The 22,172-nt window shown below is 37.6% G+C and overlaps 1 protein-coding gene across 3 annotated transcripts in view; it reads right to left on the reverse strand.

The window, feature by feature from the left end:
• LOC5577804 (serine-rich adhesin for platelets) overlaps positions 1 to 22,172 on the reverse strand; it is a 572,874-nt gene that overhangs the window by 220,223 nt on the left and 330,479 nt on the right. For 2 of the 3 annotated variants that reach the window (XM_021840347.1, XM_021840346.1), the window contains exon 6: positions 1,798 to 2,904. In XM_021840347.1, coding sequence (XP_021696039.1) covers positions 1,798 to 2,904 — 1,107 coding nt within the window. Of the gene's footprint in view, positions 1 to 938; positions 2,905 to 22,172 lie in introns of those variants that run through there. The other variant, XM_021840348.1, reaches the window with a different exon arrangement.

Here is a 22,172-nt window from a genome sequence, read left to right on the forward strand (position 1 = left end):
ATGAATCCGCCAAACCGTCCGGAGCTGCGCCCGGTGGAGCAGTACTGGGCAATAATGAAGCGGGAACTTCGGAAGAGCAAGAAGACAGTCAAAGACGAGAAGGACATGTTAAGAAAATGAAAAAAAAAACTGAGAAACTGGTACCGGATGACACTGTAAAGACTTTTATGGGAGGCATCAAGCGAAAATGCCTTCAATTTTACACTCAAGCCTCCATCGATTAACTTTTCTTTTGATTTTTGAAGTGAATATATGTATAAAACTACCCTAAAATTTTGGTTTGATTCTAAACATTATAAGAAAATTGGCATGACATTTTCGGTGTCGCAATAATTTCGTGTTCGCCCTTTATATGACAGTATGGGAAGAAACTAAAATTTCTAAAAATTACCAAGAACTCAAAAGTGCTCATTTGAAGCAGAAATTTTGCACAGCTAATATCGCATATTGGGTGAATAGTTAGAAAATATTTCTGGACGAAATTTCATTGCTACTCAATTACGAGGATCATGTTTAATCTTAACGTAACTGTTATGCGGCTACAATTACCAATATGACATAACAACTTGGCATTTTTTCGAATTTTTTTAACAATCTCACAGATTTCAGTAAGTTGATCAAAAGTGTTTATCATTTGATAGCTCTCTACGATATTAACTTAAAATTGTCAAAAATGTCGAATGTGACAAATATGCAGTTAGGGGCAGGGGTATCAACATATATTTACTGTTGCGTAGAATGGATAAAGATTATCCCGAAAGCATTCTAGTTATTTTGAGGGCCTTCGAATAGCACAAAATCTATTTCGCATACTAACTACTCAAAATTGTGTTTGACTATTCAGGTCACGGATTCAATTTTTTACCCCAATAAATATGTAAAATCGTTAATTGAAAGCCAAACCAATCTTGAAATTCGATTTTCAAACAAAACAATACCTTCCTATCCAGGAGCGCCGTCATCTTCTTGAGCATTCGATTCATTCTTCTCTCCAAACACTTTTGACAGCTTTCAAATGTTTCCACCATTCAAGTATCGCTATCAAACTGTCCTAGCGCAGCGTTCTATCGTGTTGTTGTTTTCGTGGCAATAATCCGCCTCACGCCCACACTCGGCTCATCCCCACACACACCATATGCTCCCCACAAAATTCAAATTTACGCGTATCGAAAACGAGACCTGCTGAAACACGCCCCCGCAATTCACTTCGCACAGTTCGTCAGAACGCCACACCACTTCTTGGACACCCCAAGCAAAGGCAAATGATAATGATCAACACTGATGTTTCCTTGGTAGCAGAATCCACGTCTGGGACATCTCACCGGCCGGTTTCAACGGCATTTGCAACCGAGGGAATGATGCTAATTGGCACTGGAAGAGCCGCAGCACACCGGCATATAAATAACACTTGGCCACAACGATCACAAGCCGTAAAATTATGGTGCTCATCCACCTCTGCCCCAAACTCCCGGCGTATAAATAAACACACTATCTATCTATTCTCCCTTGGGCCGGAGTCGATCGAGAACAAAAATATACTATCTTACGGAAGCCAGACCTGGATTGGGAATTTCGAAATCTTGGCACGGTTTCCACCTTCAGGAGAAATGCACTTTTTTCGAAGATAACTTTCCGCATGCAACTCGATGTGGCGAGATCTACCGTTCGCGTCGTGCTCGATCGACCGAAATTTAAAAGAATTTGGATCAAAACAGTTGTCCGAGACGCAAAAAACACGAAATCAACAGAACATACATGTACACTGAACAAAAATACGTAAGGGACAAAACTACGTACTTGCTGTACGACTATTGTCGCCCGAGGTTGCGTACAAACTGCGCTGTCCATCGGATTGGGAGTAACATTTATAGGGCCGCTGGCCAGTGCGCCTGCTCCAACGACTTCACCCGATCGTGTCTGCCCCGATGAACTGCCGCCACTGGACGACGCATGCGTTTTTCCCTCGGAAGCCGACGAAGACGATTGGGTTCCTCCGGACGAAGACGAAGACGTAGTCAGCAGTGGATCATCCCCACAGCAGGACGTTTCGGCGAAGTAGTCCACCCGAAGGTCCGGAAGTCCTCCGCTGATTTTCGTGCGACCTTTTGAGGAACTGTCGTACTTCGATGGCATCATGTCGAACTTGCTGGCGATCTGGTCGAACTTGGACAAACGCTGCGGCGAAATAGCCTGTTGATTGGTCGGGATCTTTTTCTTCGGCGAGAACGCATCGATTCGGTCTTTCTTGCCTCTTTTGGACGGGGTTTTCTCCAGCGCATCCCGTTCTTGTTGCGTCAAATAGGCGTACTGCTGGAAGATCGAGTACTGGTCGCTGAAGATCTCCGAGTCCATCATGGCCTTAGAGGGTGATTCGCAGTAGTCATCTCGTTCATGTTCATAAGGATATTCCTCTTCAACGGCAAAGCATTCACGTTGAATTCGATCGTAGTCGATCGCTTCACGATCAAATGGGAACATCGTCATGTTGGGATCATTGAAGCCTTGGCCTTTGGAACAGCTTACAGCCGGTGCCGAGTTTAAGGCCTTACCGCTTTGGTGTTGATGTTGTTGCTGCTGTTGCTGCATGAATCGATCTTTGCGGGATTTGTAAGGACTGACTCGTTTGCTAGGGGTTGGCGTCATTTCCACCACCTTCGATCGATTCTCCTTATTCCCATCCTTGCCGGGCGACCTTTCCGTTGGGGATATCTTAGGAGGCAATCGTCGAATCGGATTGGGCGAATCGTCAAAGTTGAACATCGGTTCTTGTCCAGAGGTTTTAGATGACGATGGCACCCGGACACTCTTCGGCGAGTTTGGTGGATCGAACGGAAAACGGGTTGTCGAAGCGACGGGGGCAGTGCGGGGCTTTGGAGAGGTTTTCGGAGAAAGGTCCTCCAGTTCCTGCAACGAGATGAAGTAGACGAGAAAAAAAAGATTTAATACCATCATCATAGCAGGCCATTAGCCGCAAACGGCCGGTAATATACTAGGCAAACATAGTCGAGTTAGCCTGGGATGTGGAGGAAAAGTGAGAAGGCGAAAGTTGCCTTTATTATCATGTGGCAGACGGCACGCAATATGCTCATTTGCTACGCCTAGCCACGGCTTTACACTTGCCGCAGGAAAAACTGTCGTGATTTATGACAGGGTATGGAACGGTGTTTTACTATGTATATCTCCTCTGAGATCTAATGTTGGACTAGTGGGAAAATATGATTATACCATCATTTCCAGGAAAAAAAATGCACGTGTCTAGTATGCATTGACAAATATCTCAAATACCAAATATCTTAGATATACCATTTTGTTTCAGGTTTTGGCTTAGTATTTGGTTTTGGGACGGTCTTAATTTTAAGGTTTAATCCAGCTTTTTACGCTGGCTTGCTATAACCTATGAATCACCCCTTCTTGAGTTTTCTTGCCTACACTAAAATATTTTTATGGTTTAATCAAAGCAAACCTCGAGATGTTGAATTTTTTCCAATGTTGTTTGTTTGAAACGCCAAACAATATCTTTGGTGCAGGAAATGGAAATTTAAAATTCTAATTTTATAATTTTCGTCACAAATTCATATTACTAATTTACTGTTTAACACGCATGCTTTTCATTATTATTTTAGGTTTATGATTAGTCATATCGTTAACTAAACTCCGTGAATAAGTGTTACAAACAAAACGACGAAACTGAAGTATTTGAATAATTTTGCTTTGGCTTTCTCTGTAACACAGGCATTTGAAGGCAAGTGAACGAATTTGTGCATTTGAAGAGTTTAGGCGATAATTTCGCTCGATAAAACAGCTCAAATCGTGGCTGCAGTGGTTCCAGACCCTTTTATTACACAAATACTGGTGTGGACTATGAAGGAATTAAAGCAATTTTTACCCTTTTCAATAGTGTGCTCTGTTTTCTAAAGGTATGCGAAATATCGAACAATTCCGTCAAACATGCTTCGAAACGAAATTCCTCGAAATTTCAAGGAACTTGAGCGAATTTTTTTTTTGAAATTTTGACGAATGTCTTCGATTTATTTACACTTTAATCGAGGAAGAAGTGTACATTTTTTATATCTAAAAAATAATCCAAATTAGGTTTATTCATGCTGTGCCTGACCACCTTCTCTGCTCCGCTTCTAATAATGGACATAATTTCTACACGACTCCATTAGTTTAATATTGATCGCAAGTATTGGAAGCCAAATACCGGCAATGGTCTTAACCTTTACAATACTGGGTACTGACATTATAGTTTAAAATTTCTGTAGTACCGCCATCACTCGATTGATTTTAAAGAACCTTAAAGGAAATCATAGAATTTGTTAATGTACCCAGTATAACAGATATGCGGACGGACGGACATCGACCTCAACATGGACTACCTAGAAACAGAAACCTTAACGACCAGACCATATAACGTGAATCTGTCTACCTTCGAGGCTAAATTAAGACTGACTAGAAGGATATATATTTTGCTGTATAAATATTACAATTTTGCAAAGTGACGTTATATAAATCTACACTCAGAGAATTTTGATCACTCATCCCCGATAGGACCAGCTGTTTATCATCCGTTTACACTAGGGTATTTTAAAGTAGAAAAGCACTACAGTATTTTTTCGATTATTCGCACAACCTAATCGCGAGACACCAGTAAATGAGAACAAACATAAAATTTCACTCATTGAAAGACGGAACATGGATGAACTCTAATTTGAAATTCCTTAAAGCTATAAAAATACTTACGAAGCTTAAAATTTAGTGAAAATTTTATTTTGTATCCTGTAATAAAAAAAATCTCAACACTCCTCAAAATCCAATTCTCCCAGAAATCGTCCAGAAATTCTTTCATAGATTTTTGAATAGGATCATTTCTCAAGTACTTGTTTAAGAAAACTAACAAAAATAGCTCTAATAATTCCCACATAGTTTACTTTAGAAATATTCATTCCTCCGGAATTGTTCATTTGTGTAGTGTGTGTTAATTGCAGAACTTCCAGCCATTTATAGAGTAATTCCTCTAAGAATTAATCCATAAAACTAAATTAGGAATTCCTTGTAAAGCTCCTCCAGCAATATCTTTTGGAATTTATTACTCTTGCAGTTCTCCAATTTATCTCTATTGATTTCTTAAGTTTAATTTCATGCATTCTTAAAAAACGTATTTAATTCAATACTCCAGCAAATACTGTAGCAATAGGGTAACGACTGTTTATTTTGTTCTCAAACGCTAACAGTTGGCGCCAGCGGCAAAAATTACAGACAACAACCTTTCGAACATTCAGTTTCTCTTACCGGCCGCCGAGCGGCGACACTGATGTTTGTATTCCGCTCACTGATCGCTCTACGCTGGATTCTCAATTTTCTCAAACTTTCAACACAAGCGCATGGAAGAATGGTAGTCGGAGAACTGTCAAAACGTATGGAAAATAATTAAAATCGTAAATTGCTTGCAATTAGGAAACTGAATCAAAAAAGTAGTGATTAGAAATCAAGTGTAAAGTGAATACATAACTTTTTGTGTTTAGTTCATCTTCCGTGGTGCTTTCTTTGCTTCAGAATTTCGTTTTTACTACCATTGAAAAAGAGCCATCTATTGCCTTTTGAGTTTTGAATATCGCCCTATTATCTGGTAATTTCTCAAGTCTTCCTCTTTCTGGCGTTTTGTTACAACTGGGATAGAGCCTGCTTATCAGTGTTTATATAGGCATTTATCGACTTGTGCCCCTACTCACATTCTTTCAAGCTATATACAAAGCATCTAGTATAGCCAATAAAAAAAAAATCGTATATGTTTTATCGTAGTTTTTGACATACCGTAATTCGGGGTGCAGTTGATCAGTGGGGAGAAGTTGATCATTCATGTACCCACATGTATAAACTGTCAATAGAGCTATGATTTGATTTCAATTAGCATAATTTCTGTGACTTCGTATTACCTGATGGCTGCTGTTGATGTACCTAAGTTCGGTTTGACATTCAAGATAATTATACCATGGAAAACAGATTTTTTATGAAATGTTTGCTGAACTGTTGAAGGGTTCTTCTCCAAACAATCGACTATTGACAAGGCTATATAAAGACACCATTTAAATAAACTATTTCTTACATTGCAGATATGTTCTGTTAATACAGTTTTAAATTTGCATTGTGGATAAACAATCATTTTCTGAGTGAAAATGTATATTTTTGTGCGCGAGTTGCTAATTTCAAGGAAAATTGCATAGTGTACCGGGGGCGTTACACCCGTCGAAGCTGCGGCAGAAATACCCACAGGAATGCTGAAAATCTGACGGACAGCTTGTCATCTTTTTGCTCTGATGAAGTAGGTACCGAAGTACAAATGAAAACAAAACGATGAGATTGTTTCCGAAAATCATATAGTGTGAACAGCGAGAGAAATGCTAACAAATTTAATCATCAGCCTATAAGTTTAGGAGTTTATACTCGAATTATTTCCCTGCGCTATACGTAAATTGTGTGTTGCGATTGAGCTTCAATTATATCGTGAGTCAAATGTTAAAAATAATACACAAAAATTGAATTACACTAAATGATACTCATACAAACATTTCAGGTTAGCTTCCATGCATTCCATACTCGTAAACTAAATGAATTAAACCTAAATTTCTTAAATTTGAATTGAATTCCACAATTACAAACTGTGAGTATACTTATGACTATGTTTTTTGACTTATGACTAAGAAAATTGTACTTAAAACAGTTAGATTGCCTAGAGACAAATATCACAGGACGGTTGTAATGACGTAAGAGAAGTTGACTAGGAGCAGAGCCGTAGCGTGGTCTCATGGCGCTCTTGGCGAACCGACATTTTAGCGCCCCTTGTTTGAAGCTCAAGTTTTTTTTTTTCAATATTTTAAGAATGCATTATTTTACCTATAACACTCAAAATTCTAGCGCGACTTCTGTAAAAATGGTTCATCAAAATCCTCATGATAATACTGTTTAATACAACTTTGAATAATTGGATAAGTAAGACCATATATACCAAATTTTATTCTTGGGAGGACTGTCCGATAGCCCGAAAGTTATGAAATAGTCTAACACATTTCCTGTTATATGGCTAGACATGAAGCTGCAGAAACCACTGGGATCTATTGAAATATCAGTATAGTGTATATTCCCAAAGAAATGCTTGTAGATAATGGCTGATCCATATATTTTTGCTTAACTTCTTGACCAAGTTTTTTTTTTAATTGAATTCTATCAATACAACTGCAGAAAATTTTAAGAATATTCTCAGAGGGATAAAACGTCCACTAAAAAATAAATTTTGGTAAGATACCCCCTTGAATCTCTATAAAAAAATACAACATGGAATTAATTGGTAAATGTTATCATTATTTCCTTAATGCTTTCTTGAAATTTTAACTTTAATCAAACTCATATCAGTGAGTGAAAAAATTCTTTTGAAATGTTGAAAACATTGCTCATGTTACGAGAAAAACTTTGTATTATGGCTTTTCATTTCTGTTCTCATTTCAATGTCAAATAATTTTCTAATAACCTGGTTTGGAATGTTGTGAGAGTTGTGCTGAATATTCGATCTGATTCTTGAATAAGCTGCCATTCGATCCAGAGTGTGAGGACACCCTCCAAAACTGACAAGGTATCCTTCTTAAAAGGTTGTCAAAAACTCGCATGGTATTCTGCCAAAATCCCACATATAACTGAGTGGAAATTTAAACCAAGATTTTGTAATGGACATTATGTTCTGGTTTGTGTTAGAATATGGGTAATAATTATGTGGAATCCTACTGCTTCAATCTGAATCAGCTCGGAATCTAATTATGGTCGAAATCTACCCCAACTACCGTTTAAAGGCACTTAACTGAAGATATAGTAGATTGACTGACCAAACTTTTTTATTTTATGCTTTCTGTTAGTGAACAAAATACTTAAATAAGAATATCACTGTTGTTCGTGGCTTCCTTCGAAAGATTGCAACTTTGAATTTTTGTGTCGATATTTTCAAATCAATGCTAGAGTTGTAAAATATTTAATTTATATTGATAAGTCTGAGATTTGTTACAGGAGTTTTATATTACCTATTTTATAATTTTTTATGCATTTCATAAATTGCTTCAAAAATATTTTATTAAAATTAATTGAGTAGCATTTTTTTAAATTCTCATTTTTCACCTTATTTTTTTCTGGTGTTACGTCTTTACTGGGACAGAGCCTGCTTTTCCGATAAATGGTGAATGTGATTCGTTCTGTGTAAGAGGAATGCTTTATTGGAATGAGCAACCAATAGAGGTACAACGAGGGATGTAGAAAAAGTCTGCACTGGAATGTTTTAGCAGAGACTAGTTTTGTTTCTACTTGCTAAAACATCTTTACGTCATGTTTCAATAACACTAAACTAAGTGGTAAACTAATGAGCACTTCCACAGTTTTACTGAAAGCTTTACTTGCCAATTGATCATTTTTGCGTTTGGATTTGATATCGTGTGGCAAGCACGAATATACTCTTTGCCCAGAAGCACCGAGGGTTTGAACTAACAACTCATTATAACTTCGCGTTTTTCGCTATGACTATCTAGGTCCCACAATTTGCATTGTTATGTTTAGGGGTTTTTACCTGTCTCTTTGAGAGACGCCCTTATTAAATATGTCTCTTCTAAAATTATGCAAAGTATCGCTTATGTTTCTTCTAAAATTATTCAAAGTCACACATTTTGGCGCCCCCTAAAGGCTGGCGCCCTTGGCGGGTGAGATATTAGCAAATAAAATCTTTGCCCACTAGCGCCATATTGTGAGTGTTATAAGGTTATATGTGACTAAGTATCATTTAGTCGAAGACAACAATTTTGTATCTCATAACAGAACTTAGATGCAAGCAAATACAATATTTGCCCATTAGCGCAATCTAGTGAATGTTTTCCGAACTAATAAGTTTTCGGGCGAATAGATCTCATTCAGTTGAACACATTTGTCGAAGACACCAATTTTTTATCTCATAACTGAACTAAGATATAAGCAAATAAAATTTTGGCTCACTAGCGCCATCTTGGGAGTGTTTTTCGAATTTATAAGGTTCTATGCGAATAGGTATTATTTAATTGTTCAACTTTGTCGAAGACACCAATTTTGTATCTTATAACTGGGCTAAGATATAAGCAAATAATGTTTTGGGTAACTAGCGCCATCTAGGGAGTGTTTTCCGAATTTGTAAGGTTCTATGCGAATAGATATTATTTAGTTGTTCAACTTTGTCGAAGACACCATTTTTGTATCTCATAACCGTACTGGGATATAAGCAAATAAAGTTTTGGCTCACTAGCGCCATCTTGGGAGTGTTTTAGAATTTATAAGGTTCTATGCGAATAGGCATTATTTAGTTGTTCAACTTTGTCGAAGACACCAATTTTGTATGTTATAACTGGGCTAAGATATAAGCAAATAAAGTTTTGGGTAACTAGCGCCATCTTGGGAGTGTTTTCCGAATTTGTAAGGTTCCATGCGAATAGATATTATTTAGTTGTTCAACTTTGTCGAAGACACCATTTTTGTATCTCATAACCGTACTGGGATATAAGCAAATAAAGTTTTGGCTCACTAGCGCCATCTTGGGAGTGTTTTCCGAATTTATAAGGTTCTATGCGAATAGGTATTATTTAGTTGTTCAACTTCGTCGAAGACACCAATTTTGTATGTTATAACTGGGCTAAGATATAAGCAAATAAAGTTTTGGGTAACTAGCGCCATCTTGGGAGTGTTTTCCGAATTTGTTAGGTTCTATGCGAATAGGTATTATTTAGTTGTTCAACTTTGTCGAAGACACCAATTTTGTATCTCATCGCTGGACTGAGATATAAACGAAGCAAGTATTTGTACGCTGGAAAGTTGTTTCATATGTTGCTTATAAATGCGACATTTGTTGGCATCTGTGCGCCACCTGGTGAGTTAATTCTGAATTAAAATAGTTACCAAGTGGAAGTCAGCAGTCCTGTGATCAACTTTGCAGAAGACAGTTTTCTCCTAAACCTCTTTATTTTCAAGATATTTGCACTACAAGTACTGTCCTATTTATAGGACGCTGGGCGTTCGGGGCTTCTGTCCTATTTTAGGACGCTGGGCGGATATGGGTTAATGTAGTGTGTTCTGAAATTTCCACCATTAAAATTGAAAATTAACCGATATATCATTAAGTTGTAAGATTTTTGGGACTTGTTCCAGATTCAGTGACCCCAAATTTAGTGAATAGCATGTCTCATTATTTCAGGAAACTTATCGCAATAATTTATCAATTTCACCCGGGAATCAAAAACTTCACTTTTTGATTTAAAATAAAAGTTTTTGTAATTAAGTGAACATTTCGTCAACATTTTGTTTGTATAATTCGATAGATATCCAACCAGTTTATGTTATAAAAATATTTGGATAATAATACATGAATTCTACTAGGAGCTATAGAACAGAATCGCTCGAAAGTGATCAACTTCACCCCATTTTACGGTACAGAATTTTCAAATACATTGTTAAACATTTCTTAAAAATTAATTTCTTTTGTGCAATATTTTTGCGATTTTTTTTTTAATCTGCGCAACTATTTTTCGATCCACTCCTTAGCTATAATATTTTAAAAACATATATACATCTCTTTGAGCTTTATGGAATTCGTATAAGTACGAGCTTTTATAAATCAAGACATACGAAATGTAGGCTTGTCCTTGAAAGTCAGAAAAGTTTCCTTTACGAAAACTGAACCGGGATTCAAACCTGTCATCCTCAGCAAGGTTTGGCTGAACACCGTTTACGCTACTGACTTAGCGCAGCGCCGAACATTGCGCGTTCGGCTTTATCAGTATGTAACATGTTGCAATATTTACTTCGTTTAAATTTTTCATAGTTACTTACGACCCTCATTAGTTAGGGGGCCCAACGTATGGTGCGTACAGGTAATAGGGTCTATAGTCCAGTCTCAATTTTAGAATGAAACGCTCTAATAATTTAGGCTAGAAGCACATGTTTACTCAATTTTTAAATGTTTATCGTTGGTTCTAATTCAAAAAAAAAAAAAAAATTCATGTTTTTGAAATTTTGACACATTCCTCGGTTTTACTCAAATTTTGGGTGTATTTTGTATTCCGTGTTCCTTCCAAAATGTCAGATAGGATTCACCTCGTGTTAAAATGATTAACCCCTGTAGCGTTTTTGACTAATAAGTGAACGTCAAAGATGATCAAAGGTGTGAAAATTCATAGTTGGACCCTTATTTAAAACTAATGTTCAGATACTATATAGTCGTTATTTGAGCGAAAAAAAATGCTTAAGTTGTTGCAAGAACATGCTCATTAGACCTATTCATATTTTCAAAAATGTCTGGAAACTCCCCAGTCAATAAATACTTTGATTGTACAGGTCGAAATGATCTTCTGGTCAAAAATTCAGTCAATTTGGAGTAAAAATAGGTGTGCTTTAAATCAATTATGTGTTTTTGGACTATTTTCAAGTTTTAGAAAATCATAACTACTGAAAGGAACACCAAAACTTATCGAAAATACCTCTACACAGTAGATTATCCAATTCTACGAACTTTTGCCGAACACGATTTTATTATTGGAGCAAGTTTTAAAACAGTTCGGTCGGGGTTTGTGTCTTGAGGTTCTTGAAAATCTCTATTTTCAGGAAGTGTTTTCTCTGAAAAGCATACTTGTATGTAAATTTCGGATTTTTAATTTCCCGACATAGTGAAAATGCATATCTAAAAGTCAATCTTGTTCAAAGTTACCATTTATCTCTCGTGAATAAATTGTAAAAAAATAGGTATTTACGAAGCACATTTGTAAATCCGCTGGGAGTGAGCCAAAAACACCACCGTTAGCTTAAAAAACATAAAAAATGAACACGTTAGCACTGTTTCTCTGTCGATGATGATGGTTGTTTTCAAATCGTTCTAAATGGTCAGTGAAATGCGATAAAAACAATCATCAATTGGTAAGAAAAAGCAATGCTAACTTGTTCAATTCATTCATTCGTCGGTACATGTGTCATGCGCGATTAACTATCCTTAAGTTTGCCGTACGGTGTTCGATCTTCGGGCATTTTTTGTAATTTATTGCCTAAAGCAACATGTAAGCTGTTAATGATTAATGAATTCATAGATTTATTGTGTTTGATTCCCTTTGACTAGGGCTTGAAGAAATAATGTCAATGTGTGTTTTCTAGACCATATATATTGCGAAAGCTGTGATTTCTGGGCACTGTGGTGAACAAATCTGGATCAAACAATATTAAAACTCAATTTAATCTTATTAGCGTATTCTACAAACTTTAACAGAACAAAGTTATTATTCAAATAGTGGTAATAGCAAGTGGTTATGGTTTCCCACATGCTAGTTATGATTTTTCAAACCTTGAAATGAACCCAAAAACACATTTTTAACTTGAAGCATACCGTAATCTTTCTCAAATGAGCTGAAAATTTGACCAGACGTTGTTCTTAGCATGAGAATACTGCGTGACTGGAAGATTTACAGACAGGCTCATTAAGGTGGTTCAAAAGATCGTTTTTGCTCTACACCGCTCATTCGTTTTTAGATCAAATTCTGAGTGTTCTCCCAAAATTTGAGCACATTTGGATGAAAACTGAGACTGCACAAGCCCTTCAAGTTTGTATTGGAATAACAACGGGAAAAGCAAGCAATTCATTCAATCGGTCATAGTGTTTGCTCACGTGCTCTCAACGCTGAAACTGTCAGCTACAACTTTGCCGAAGACCGTATGCAAATCGATCGCCTCAGTAATTAGGGTAACCAATATATTTTGGACCTCTATATATTTTGGACCCCCTGGGCCATTTTCCTGCAAATTTTCCAGTTTAAATCGAAAGACCAATACAATCCGCATGCCATTTGGAAAGATAGGACTATTCCGCACTTGCATCAAGCGTTTGTGCATGGAAAATGTGTTTATTTTATCTGAAATTAATTTAATTAAATCGGTTCATCCATGCAACCGTTACAGACAGAAATTGAAGACGTCAGAAATTTTTCAAATGTAAACAAAAACTTTTTTCTAATTTCTGAACTAAAAGCGTAGAATTTCTTCGCTTTTCCATTGTCAATCGATTGATTAGACTATGGGCAAGCATATTATACAACCAGTGCCGTGGACTTTGTCGCCAAACGATAAAAATATGCCGGGGGTCCAAAATATATACTTTGAGGGTCCAAAATGTATTAGTGTGTCCAAAATAATGAAAAACAGTGCATCACAATTCAATTGTTTTCGACGTCTTTTGGATCCTACATGACCGTATGGGCAGTTTTATCTCGTAGAGGAAGTTTTTCTCTACATTTTGGTATGTTCTTTGACTTGGTTACGCTGTGCAATTAATTAATTGGGACAAAAATGTAAAATCACTTCCTTAGGGGGTCCAAAATACGACCGTTACCCTAGTTGTTGATTTTAGTATGAGTCGAGCTTGCTTTTACCATAATAATTCACATACAAACTTCAAAGGGCTTGTGCAGTCTCAGTTTTCATCCAAAATGAGCTCAAAATTTGAGATTACACTCAGAATTTAATCTGAAATGAGTGAGTGTTGTGGAGCATGCTCATTCGTGTTATTTATTAAAAACAAGATTTCATTAAAAATTTTAGGACCGTATTGAGAGCAAAGCGAAAGGGATGTTAATTACAGATAGAGGAACTTGTGTTATCGTCATGGGACATATTTGTAATTCAAATCGACAGAAGTTTAGCTGTTAGATGCAAGTAATATATTAAAAATGATAATAAATCTTCGAGCTGTTTAGTAGAATACCTATAAGTAGATGAAAAAACCGAATTTAGTACTATACCATTTAATTCCACTAGAGTTTGTATCCTTTGACAGATACGCGTATTTCGACCTCAACTGTAAGGCCGTCTTCAGTGTCGTGTACTAGACTCGAGTCTAGTACACGACACTGAAGACGGCCTTACAGTTGAGGTCGAAATACGCGTATCTGTCAAAGGATACAAACTCTAGTGGAATTAAATGGTATAATATTAAAAATATTGTTGAGCCCGATGGGTCATAAAAAATGACCCCCCACCCCCTTCCTGACAAATCGAATAAATCTTTCAAAGAGGGTGATTTACCCCACGTGTATATATACCAAAATTATCACCACACGAAAAAAAAAAAATCGCGGAATATTCAGAAAAAAATCGTTTTGTTTCGCAACATTTCGTGAGAATTTGAATTTCGTATCGGTCTTTACGGAATTCGTTTCGTTTCGCTTGCTACGAACAGTTTTGAATATTCCGCATATGGTTTCGTTTCGTATCGCTGTGGATAAACTCATATCGCATACCCTTACTGTTTTATACATCCTGGACTATCTTTCATGAAAGCTGGACCTGTGATTAAAATAAGCTAATTCCTCAGTCAGCCCGTCAATCAATGTATTAAGTCATAAAAGAGCATGTATTTTACTGTTTTTGAACGACACAGACCATCACTTTTATTGATTAGTAATTTTTATCGCAACGCAACAAACATAACTAGAAGTATACTCAACATAAATAGTTATTTTATCGTAAATCTTAAATTCTACAAAAAACATCAAAATTCCGATTTTGAAATATTTTCATCATGTTGGCTTTGTGGCCGTGCGGTGAGTGTCGTCTGGCAGTTAAGCGTATCGTGTCAAGGGGCGTGAATTTGATTCCAGCTGCAGTCATTGAAACTTATCGTCAGGAATGTTTCTCGGCTGTACCATTGGAGCATGCTTGACCGTTGTCTAGTATTAAGTTACAATCTGTGCAGCTAAATGGCTGAAGACGATGTCCATGTCTTTCTGTATCACAATCAATATGAATTTAAAAAAAATGTTTTACAGACTTGCATGTCTTAACAAACATGGAAAAACTGCAGAACGAAATATAATTCTAAATATTTTAATTTAAAAAACTTTATATTCTTTGTTTTGCCATTTTTCACAAAATTCAAGAATTGTGATAACTCAAAAGTTTACCAATTGAAAACTCCACAAAAAAAGAAAAAAATAATTGTTTAGTCAGTCATATTTGCTGCCACTAGCGAGTGATCAAGTTTTTTGCTCAAATGGATGTTCGGTTCTCCAGATTTTTGCTCTCGAAAATTTGCTGGCTCGCTGGCGAGTATGTTTGCATTTATCGGACATTTTACTGAAACTCATAGTTATATTATATGAAAAGGCAACGTTGATGTGAAGCTGAAAATTTTCGTTCGACTTGCGATAAAACTGTTTGCGTATCTATTAGGGGAACACGGGGTAAAAACACCCGCCGGGGTAAGCCGGACCACCTCCAATTTCGCATGAAACTGACGGTTTTCTTGAAAGTTAACCAAGTACTTAACTTTATCTCAAGATGTTTATCATTTCGAAGCTTCATTGAATAACAAATTCATAACAAATAAAAAAAAAATTCGATGTTGAATTTGATCTTAATTTAACAGATGCTCACTTAAGCATTCTGCAAGGGAATTTTTGTAAAAACGCAACAAATTATCCGTCCTTGCATTACCACAAATGTGGAAAATTCTTCAGTGAAGTGAAATATAAATTGTAAATATTTGGCTTTGTACTAAGGGTGTATTTGTGAAAACTGTGCATGCGGGTTAGAATCGACCACTGTTGATGGGGTAAGACCGTCGCCCCTTATATATTCCAAAAAAAGTCTACATTTAGAAGTTATGTCTACGTTGTACATCGTTATTCATTGAGAATGAAGTCAATTTTATTGAAAATGCAAACAAAATCCAAACTTTTTTCCCAAAATATGGGTGTCACAAGGTTAGAGCCAATTTATCAGAAAAAAAAAAACGATTTTACATACAGGTTAAACAATGTAGAATTCATAAAACATCATACTTCTTGGAATAACCGTGAATTGATGTATTTTTTCGCAAAATTATGCACAAAAATCGTAGTGGTCGCTTTTTCCCCATAGATGGGCGGTTCATTTGGCCGAACGCCGTTTGGCCGAAATCGAAAATAATAGTGGCATGCATTTTTAATGAATTTCAATTAGCTTATTCTGCTTATTCTTAAAGAAAGATAAATCATTGCTGATATACAAATAATATATCTTCAGTGTTAGTTCAAGAAACAGTCAACGCGGAAAGTCGAACGTCTCAATTATAAGCAATCATTCACTTCTCTGCTAGAGGTAAGAGCTGCCAGCAGAGGTTTTCGCATTGCCTTTATAGTTTTGTAAGCCTCTGACAGTAACCAAAACGTTTCAAGACTAAATCGTCTTTCTGCTGGATCAGGTTGCTTCGATCCCTTGAATTGTACTAAGAATAAAAATCATAGTTCTAGCAACCACAAGTCTTTGTTTCTTTTTTTTTACAACGGAGAAACTGTGAGCTTTTTCGACGATAGTGTTCACTGAGTTGTTCGGTTTACTGCTTTACGCAAGCAATGGTGTAGAGCTCAGTTCACACGTTGCAATATTAATCTTGGAGGAGAAAGACATCTCACCTATGTAAGTTAACTGTTGTGCTAAAAAATATATGTTTGAGAAAGACTCTTTTCCAATTCCTAAATTCCAATAGGTATGAAAAATATTTCAATCTTAAAAGAACAGCCTATTATCAAAAGAAGGAAAAATCTTTTATGAAAATTTAAGTACGTGTAATATAAATATTCGGTATAACTACAAAGAACTGCCGATGATTTGAAGAACGCAAAATTCCACATGAAAATATAAGCTAAATTATTGCTCATATGAATGAAACCAGTATAACTCGAAAGAAAAGCCTATGTTTAAAAGAAGGAAAAATTTATGATAAAATCATTGACACACTTGACACACCGTTGATAATCCAGAGACGAATCAACCATCAGCTTAGAGTCTTGCACGATATGTGAAGTTCACAACTTCGACCTGAATAGACGGTTCAATTTTATCATTATCGTCTCGCTACATCATACAAATCAACACATAAATTAGTAAGGTTGGGGGGCTTGTTGTTTGTTACTTTACTGCACCCTTCAGTATACAAGCTCGTTACTGGCAAAACTTGGCCACACCTCAAATAAACTAAAGTTATTGCAAAAACTTTCGCGCAACATTTGAAAACAGACAAACTGTTGCTAGAACGTGTTTTCGTAGTTACATGGTGCGTAATATGAAACTCAACTATATTGCAACTGGATTAAAACAAACAAACTTCTAGCAGTCAAACACGAAGTTAAGAGCAACTTTCGCGCAACTGGGATTAATCTTCTTGATTAGTGGGCATTGAAACGGAACTTGAATGCAATAAACTCAAGTTGCGGGTGCTTTAATTGAAAGTAATTTTAAACATAACATTAAATAAGGCATTTTGTAAGAAGTTGCAAGAGTTTGTTTGTAAAGTTACTGAATACATCTTGATAAACTTGACCTCACTTGATTCGATAAAGTTAAACGTCAAACAAGCGGTGGAATGCAAGTTAATTGGAACGATAATGAAAATATATGAGCTTTTGATATTAATATGCAACGGAATTAGAACTAGGTAAGTTACAGATGCTTTTTTTGATACATATTTGAAACCATTTCTGGAATAATGTGGTAGATGTTTCGCGTGTTATTTGGGTAATGACAAGTTCAGCTTCGCTAGCCACGCTCCTGGCAAGCGTGGGCTATCCATACTAAGGTATGGAGGACCAATCTGGTCAAAAGCGCTTAGAACGGGCAGAAACCTAAAAGCGGTTGGAAAGCACGTAATACGTAATAGGCTCATGTGCTTAAGAGTAGCAAGCGCATACCGAACGGTTTCTAAAGAGGCTGTGTGCAGCATAGCCGGAATGACGCCCATCATCAAGGAAGATGGTCAATGCTACAACCAAAGAGGTACCAGAGGAGTTCGCAACGCGTGTAAAGAGGAAACGCTTAGAGGTTGGCAGCAGGAATGGGATAACTCCACTAAACGTAGATGGACCCATCGCCGCTCCACCTGACGCAGTTTCTGTCAGGACATGATTGCTACAGGCAGTACCTGCATAGGTTCGAGCACTCAGAATCTCCTGCGTGCCCCAATTGTGCTGGTGTGGAGGAAACAGCGGAGCATGTCGTATTCGATTGCCCCCGTTTCAATGTTGTGAGAGGTCGCATGCTCATTACATGCGGAGGGGACACGTCCCCTGACAATATAATAGAGAGAATATGTGCGGATACCGAGAGCTGGAATGCAGTAACTACGGCTATCACTCACATTATGTTAGAATTGCAGCGCCTATGGCTCGCTGACCAAGAGTTGGCTGCAGAGGATTAGCCCTGCCGAGGCTGGTCCCTTGCAACATTGTTTAAGTCGGCTAGGAGAAGCACTTTGCCTAGGCTACTTCTGCTACATGTGCTGTGCTATATGCACTGGCCCCTCCCCGAAGAAATACCGTAAAGTGGTTCCGGGGAGATAAGGGTCTGAGGTCAAGGGTAATGTCGATGCACTGTACACCAATAGGGTAACGACTGTTTATTTCGTTCCTAAACGCTAACAGTTGGCGCCAGCAGCGGCAAAAAGTACAGGCAACAACCTGTCGAATATTCAGTTTCTCGCATTGGCCGCCGAGCGACGCCACTGTATTCCAACCACTGATCGCGCGACGCTGGATTCTCAAATTTCTCAAACTTTCAACACAAGCGCATGGAAGAATGGTAGTCGGAGAACTGTCAAAACGTATGGAAAATAATGAAAAACGTAAATTACTAGCTGTTGAGACTTGTTGTATCGGCTCCGGGCTCTGCGCTTTCAAAAACTCAATTCTTGGAATCGGAATCCCCTCGATCGCAATGGAAGTGATGCACATCTGAATTGTTTATTCCACCACTACATACATATAACCACATGTGATTGATATTTGTGTATGTTATTTTGTGTTATCGAATAGTTATTAAGCATCAAGATGTAAATAGTTTTAACGATCAACGCTCCGTCATCGTAATCATCGTCATCATCGAAACTTCAAAAGCAGTTTTTCTGTTCAAATCTAAAAATTATTCGATGAAAATGTGTTCACTGTGTTTCGGTTGGAAAACTGAATACAGTGAACATATTTTCCTGTACATTTTCTTGGTTCTGAACGAAAAAACTGCTTTTGAAAATTCCGAAATCAATGACGGATTCTGCCCCCTTAAGTATTTTGTTGACCCTCCGGGCACAGACAAACAGACGTCACACTCTCATCGATGTCCATCGACCACCTTTTTAACGGTCGATTCAAATATATTGTAGGTGGCCGATCCACCATCTGCAGCGCTCGCATCGTTTTTGTTCGTGTTTGACGTTTACACACTACCGCCACCTGTTAGCCCATCGGCCAAACACAGTAATTTTAGCATTGGGCGTACGTGTCCTCGCGACTATGATTTTGATTGCGATTTGTTCTAAGTGTTACGTCTGTTTGTCTGTGCTCCGGGTGTCAGCTTGTGCCTCGGAGGTAATAAATCATCCTTTGTAGTCAGTTTCTGTGTTGGTCATTTCCTACGGGTTCTGATGCTCTCGAAACAACACAACGTAGCGTTGGGTCCTGGCCAAACACTAGCAATTAGGAAATTGGATCAAAAGAGTAGTGATTAGAAATGAAGTGTAAAGTGAATACATAACTTTTTGTGTCTAGTTCATCTTCCGAGGTGATTTCTTTGCTTCAGGATTTCGTTTTTACAACCACTGAAAAAGAGCACATGGGCTACATTGCGCCCGAAACTGGTCGTCAGAAAGGTAATTTATAAGATTTTTTGACGGTAGTAAGAACTATAAGTTATTGTCTCACGTCACTTTACGTAAATGTGGTATTTTTTTTTTTGGTTTAAAACTTCCAAAACTTTCATCTACAGGAAAAAAAAAGCATTGTAGCGTACAAGGATAACTTCGTTAAATGACGGGAAATTATCCAGAATAGATTTTTCTTATATCATACATATGTAGCCAAAACCTAGCAATAAATATGCAAAGCTTCTTTACGAAAATTTGCAATATGGAACACCAAACGGTAATCCCTCCCAGCCGACCGAATCAACCGAAGATAAAAGCCACTTAAGTACAAACAAGGATTTACTGTCTTTTATATCCGCGTGAAGATTATATCGGTTAACTTCCCTCCAAGTCTGAACGACTATAGAGATTTGCTTTCCTTTCTGCTTTCGATCGATTAAAGTTCATGAACTGTTTGTTCTTTGTATCGGCGACATTGTAGTCGCCGGTTTCCCTCCCTTTAAACTTTCCTCGATTTGCAAAAAGAAAAACGCTATCAAACCCACAGCCGGAAGATTCTCAGTTGGTGGCCGTGTCACGCTGCGAGTGATTTGCGTGCAAATTTATTTACCGCGGAAAACCCCCACGTCATTGTGCCTGGTTAGGTGGTGATTTCTTTGCGCGTTTCACCGCAGACTGTCATAAAGTTTTCGGTTTGCGTGCGCGGTAAGACGACTTCGCCAGCAAGATCGCGTGGTTGAGACAAATTGCTCCTCGCTTGTCCCGTGTGTGGCGCGCGAGCGCGAGTCACAAATTGAGCCGCTGGGACACTGGGGCAGAGCGCTGTTTTCGACGGTCAAAACTTATATTACTCGGTTCAAGATAAGAAAAAAATAGGGGGGTCTGTAGCCTTGAGGTTACGCTTTCGCTTCATAAGCGGAAGGTCATGGGTTCGATTCCCAGCCCCTCCACGAAAAACCCGTCCAGCCACCAGAAGACGCCTCACGGACGACCGTGCTTTGGGGAGCACATCCATCCTCCGTCAGTATCAGATGGTGACTGAGACAAACTGACCCCCTTCGCAGGCAGCTTCTTCTTCTTCTTCTTTCTGGCGTTACGTCCCCACTGGGACAGAGCCTGCTTCTCAGCTTAGTGTTCTTATGAGCACTTCCACAGTTATTCACTGAGAGCTTACTATGCCAATGACCATTTTTGCATGTGTATATCGTGTGGCAGGTACGAAGATACTCTATGCCCTGGGAAGTCGAGAAAATTTCCAACCCGAAAAGATCCTCGACCGGTGGGATTCGAACCCACGACCCTCAGCTTGGTCTTGCTGAATAGCTGCGCGTTTACCGCTACGGCTATCTGGGCCCCGCAGGCAGCTAGCCTCACTAATAGCAGAGCTCTCCCCTACCTGCTTGGTGTGAGAGTAAAAGAGTAGGAGAGAGTGAAACTAGATGTAAATATCGTAAATATAGATAAGTTGAAAATAGATCTGTATCGATAAAGAAGCTACAGATCAACTGAATCCGGCACAGTAGTGGCCACGAGCACGGAGTGCCTATATTAAAAAAAATAGATAAGAAAAAAAAATGGATCTAGATCAGTTTTATCTTTTGATAGAAGGGTCAAAGTAAAAAAAATAGAACATCAAGTTTTCAAAACATAACATGTACAAAGTAAATTTACATCGCTTACACTGCGGAACACGTTTTTGTCTCCAGCACCAAAATACCGCTATTCACTTAATTAAGGGTTGCTGAATCCATTTCCGTTTTCAGAAATATCATAGCACGTCTAGTTTTTGAGATATCGTCTGTTGAAAATGCAAAAAATTGCTATTTCAGCCAACTTGCATGCAAGTTTGCAAGCTTGTAAGGTAATATATTGGCTTAATTTGCCACAGAATTCAAACTTTATGTGTATAACAATACTTATCATTAAAGTTTGTAATACTTTCGATACGGAAAAGTTATTTTTTGATGGTTTAGAGAATTGTTGTATTTTGCCATATAGAAAAAACGAAGAATTTTGTATGGGGACTGCAAGCATGTTGAAAAAATCGATTTAATCGAAATTTAATCGCGCAATTTCAATCAAATTATGTCTGAAATGTAAGTTCAAGTTCTATTTTGCATGTTTGGTGGATTAGATTACAAAAAAGTTTGATAAATTGTACTTTTAATTTCATGTAAACATTAATAAAACCAGTGTTTTATACAACTTTGGCGACCTGTAGCTAAAAATTGTGACGTGCTGGAACATTTCTGAGAATGGCACCAGATTCAGCAACCCCAAATCTACTAGAGACACATAATTTGATCCTTGAGACACGCAAAAATGTCATTTTTGTTACGCTGTGTTATTAGCAAAATTCTCAGATTTAGTTCCATTAAATCTGGCGATTGTGAAAGTAAACAATTTAGTTAGCTTTCTACGGAATAAAAAGCCAAACTGAATCCGAGTGCTAACCATTAACACGTCTCTTTAC

Source organism: Aedes aegypti, chromosome 2, assembly GCF_002204515.2.
Source record: "Aedes aegypti strain LVP_AGWG chromosome 2, AaegL5.0 Primary Assembly, whole genome shotgun sequence".
Taxonomy (NCBI): Eukaryota; Metazoa; Arthropoda; class Insecta; order Diptera; family Culicidae; genus Aedes; species Aedes aegypti.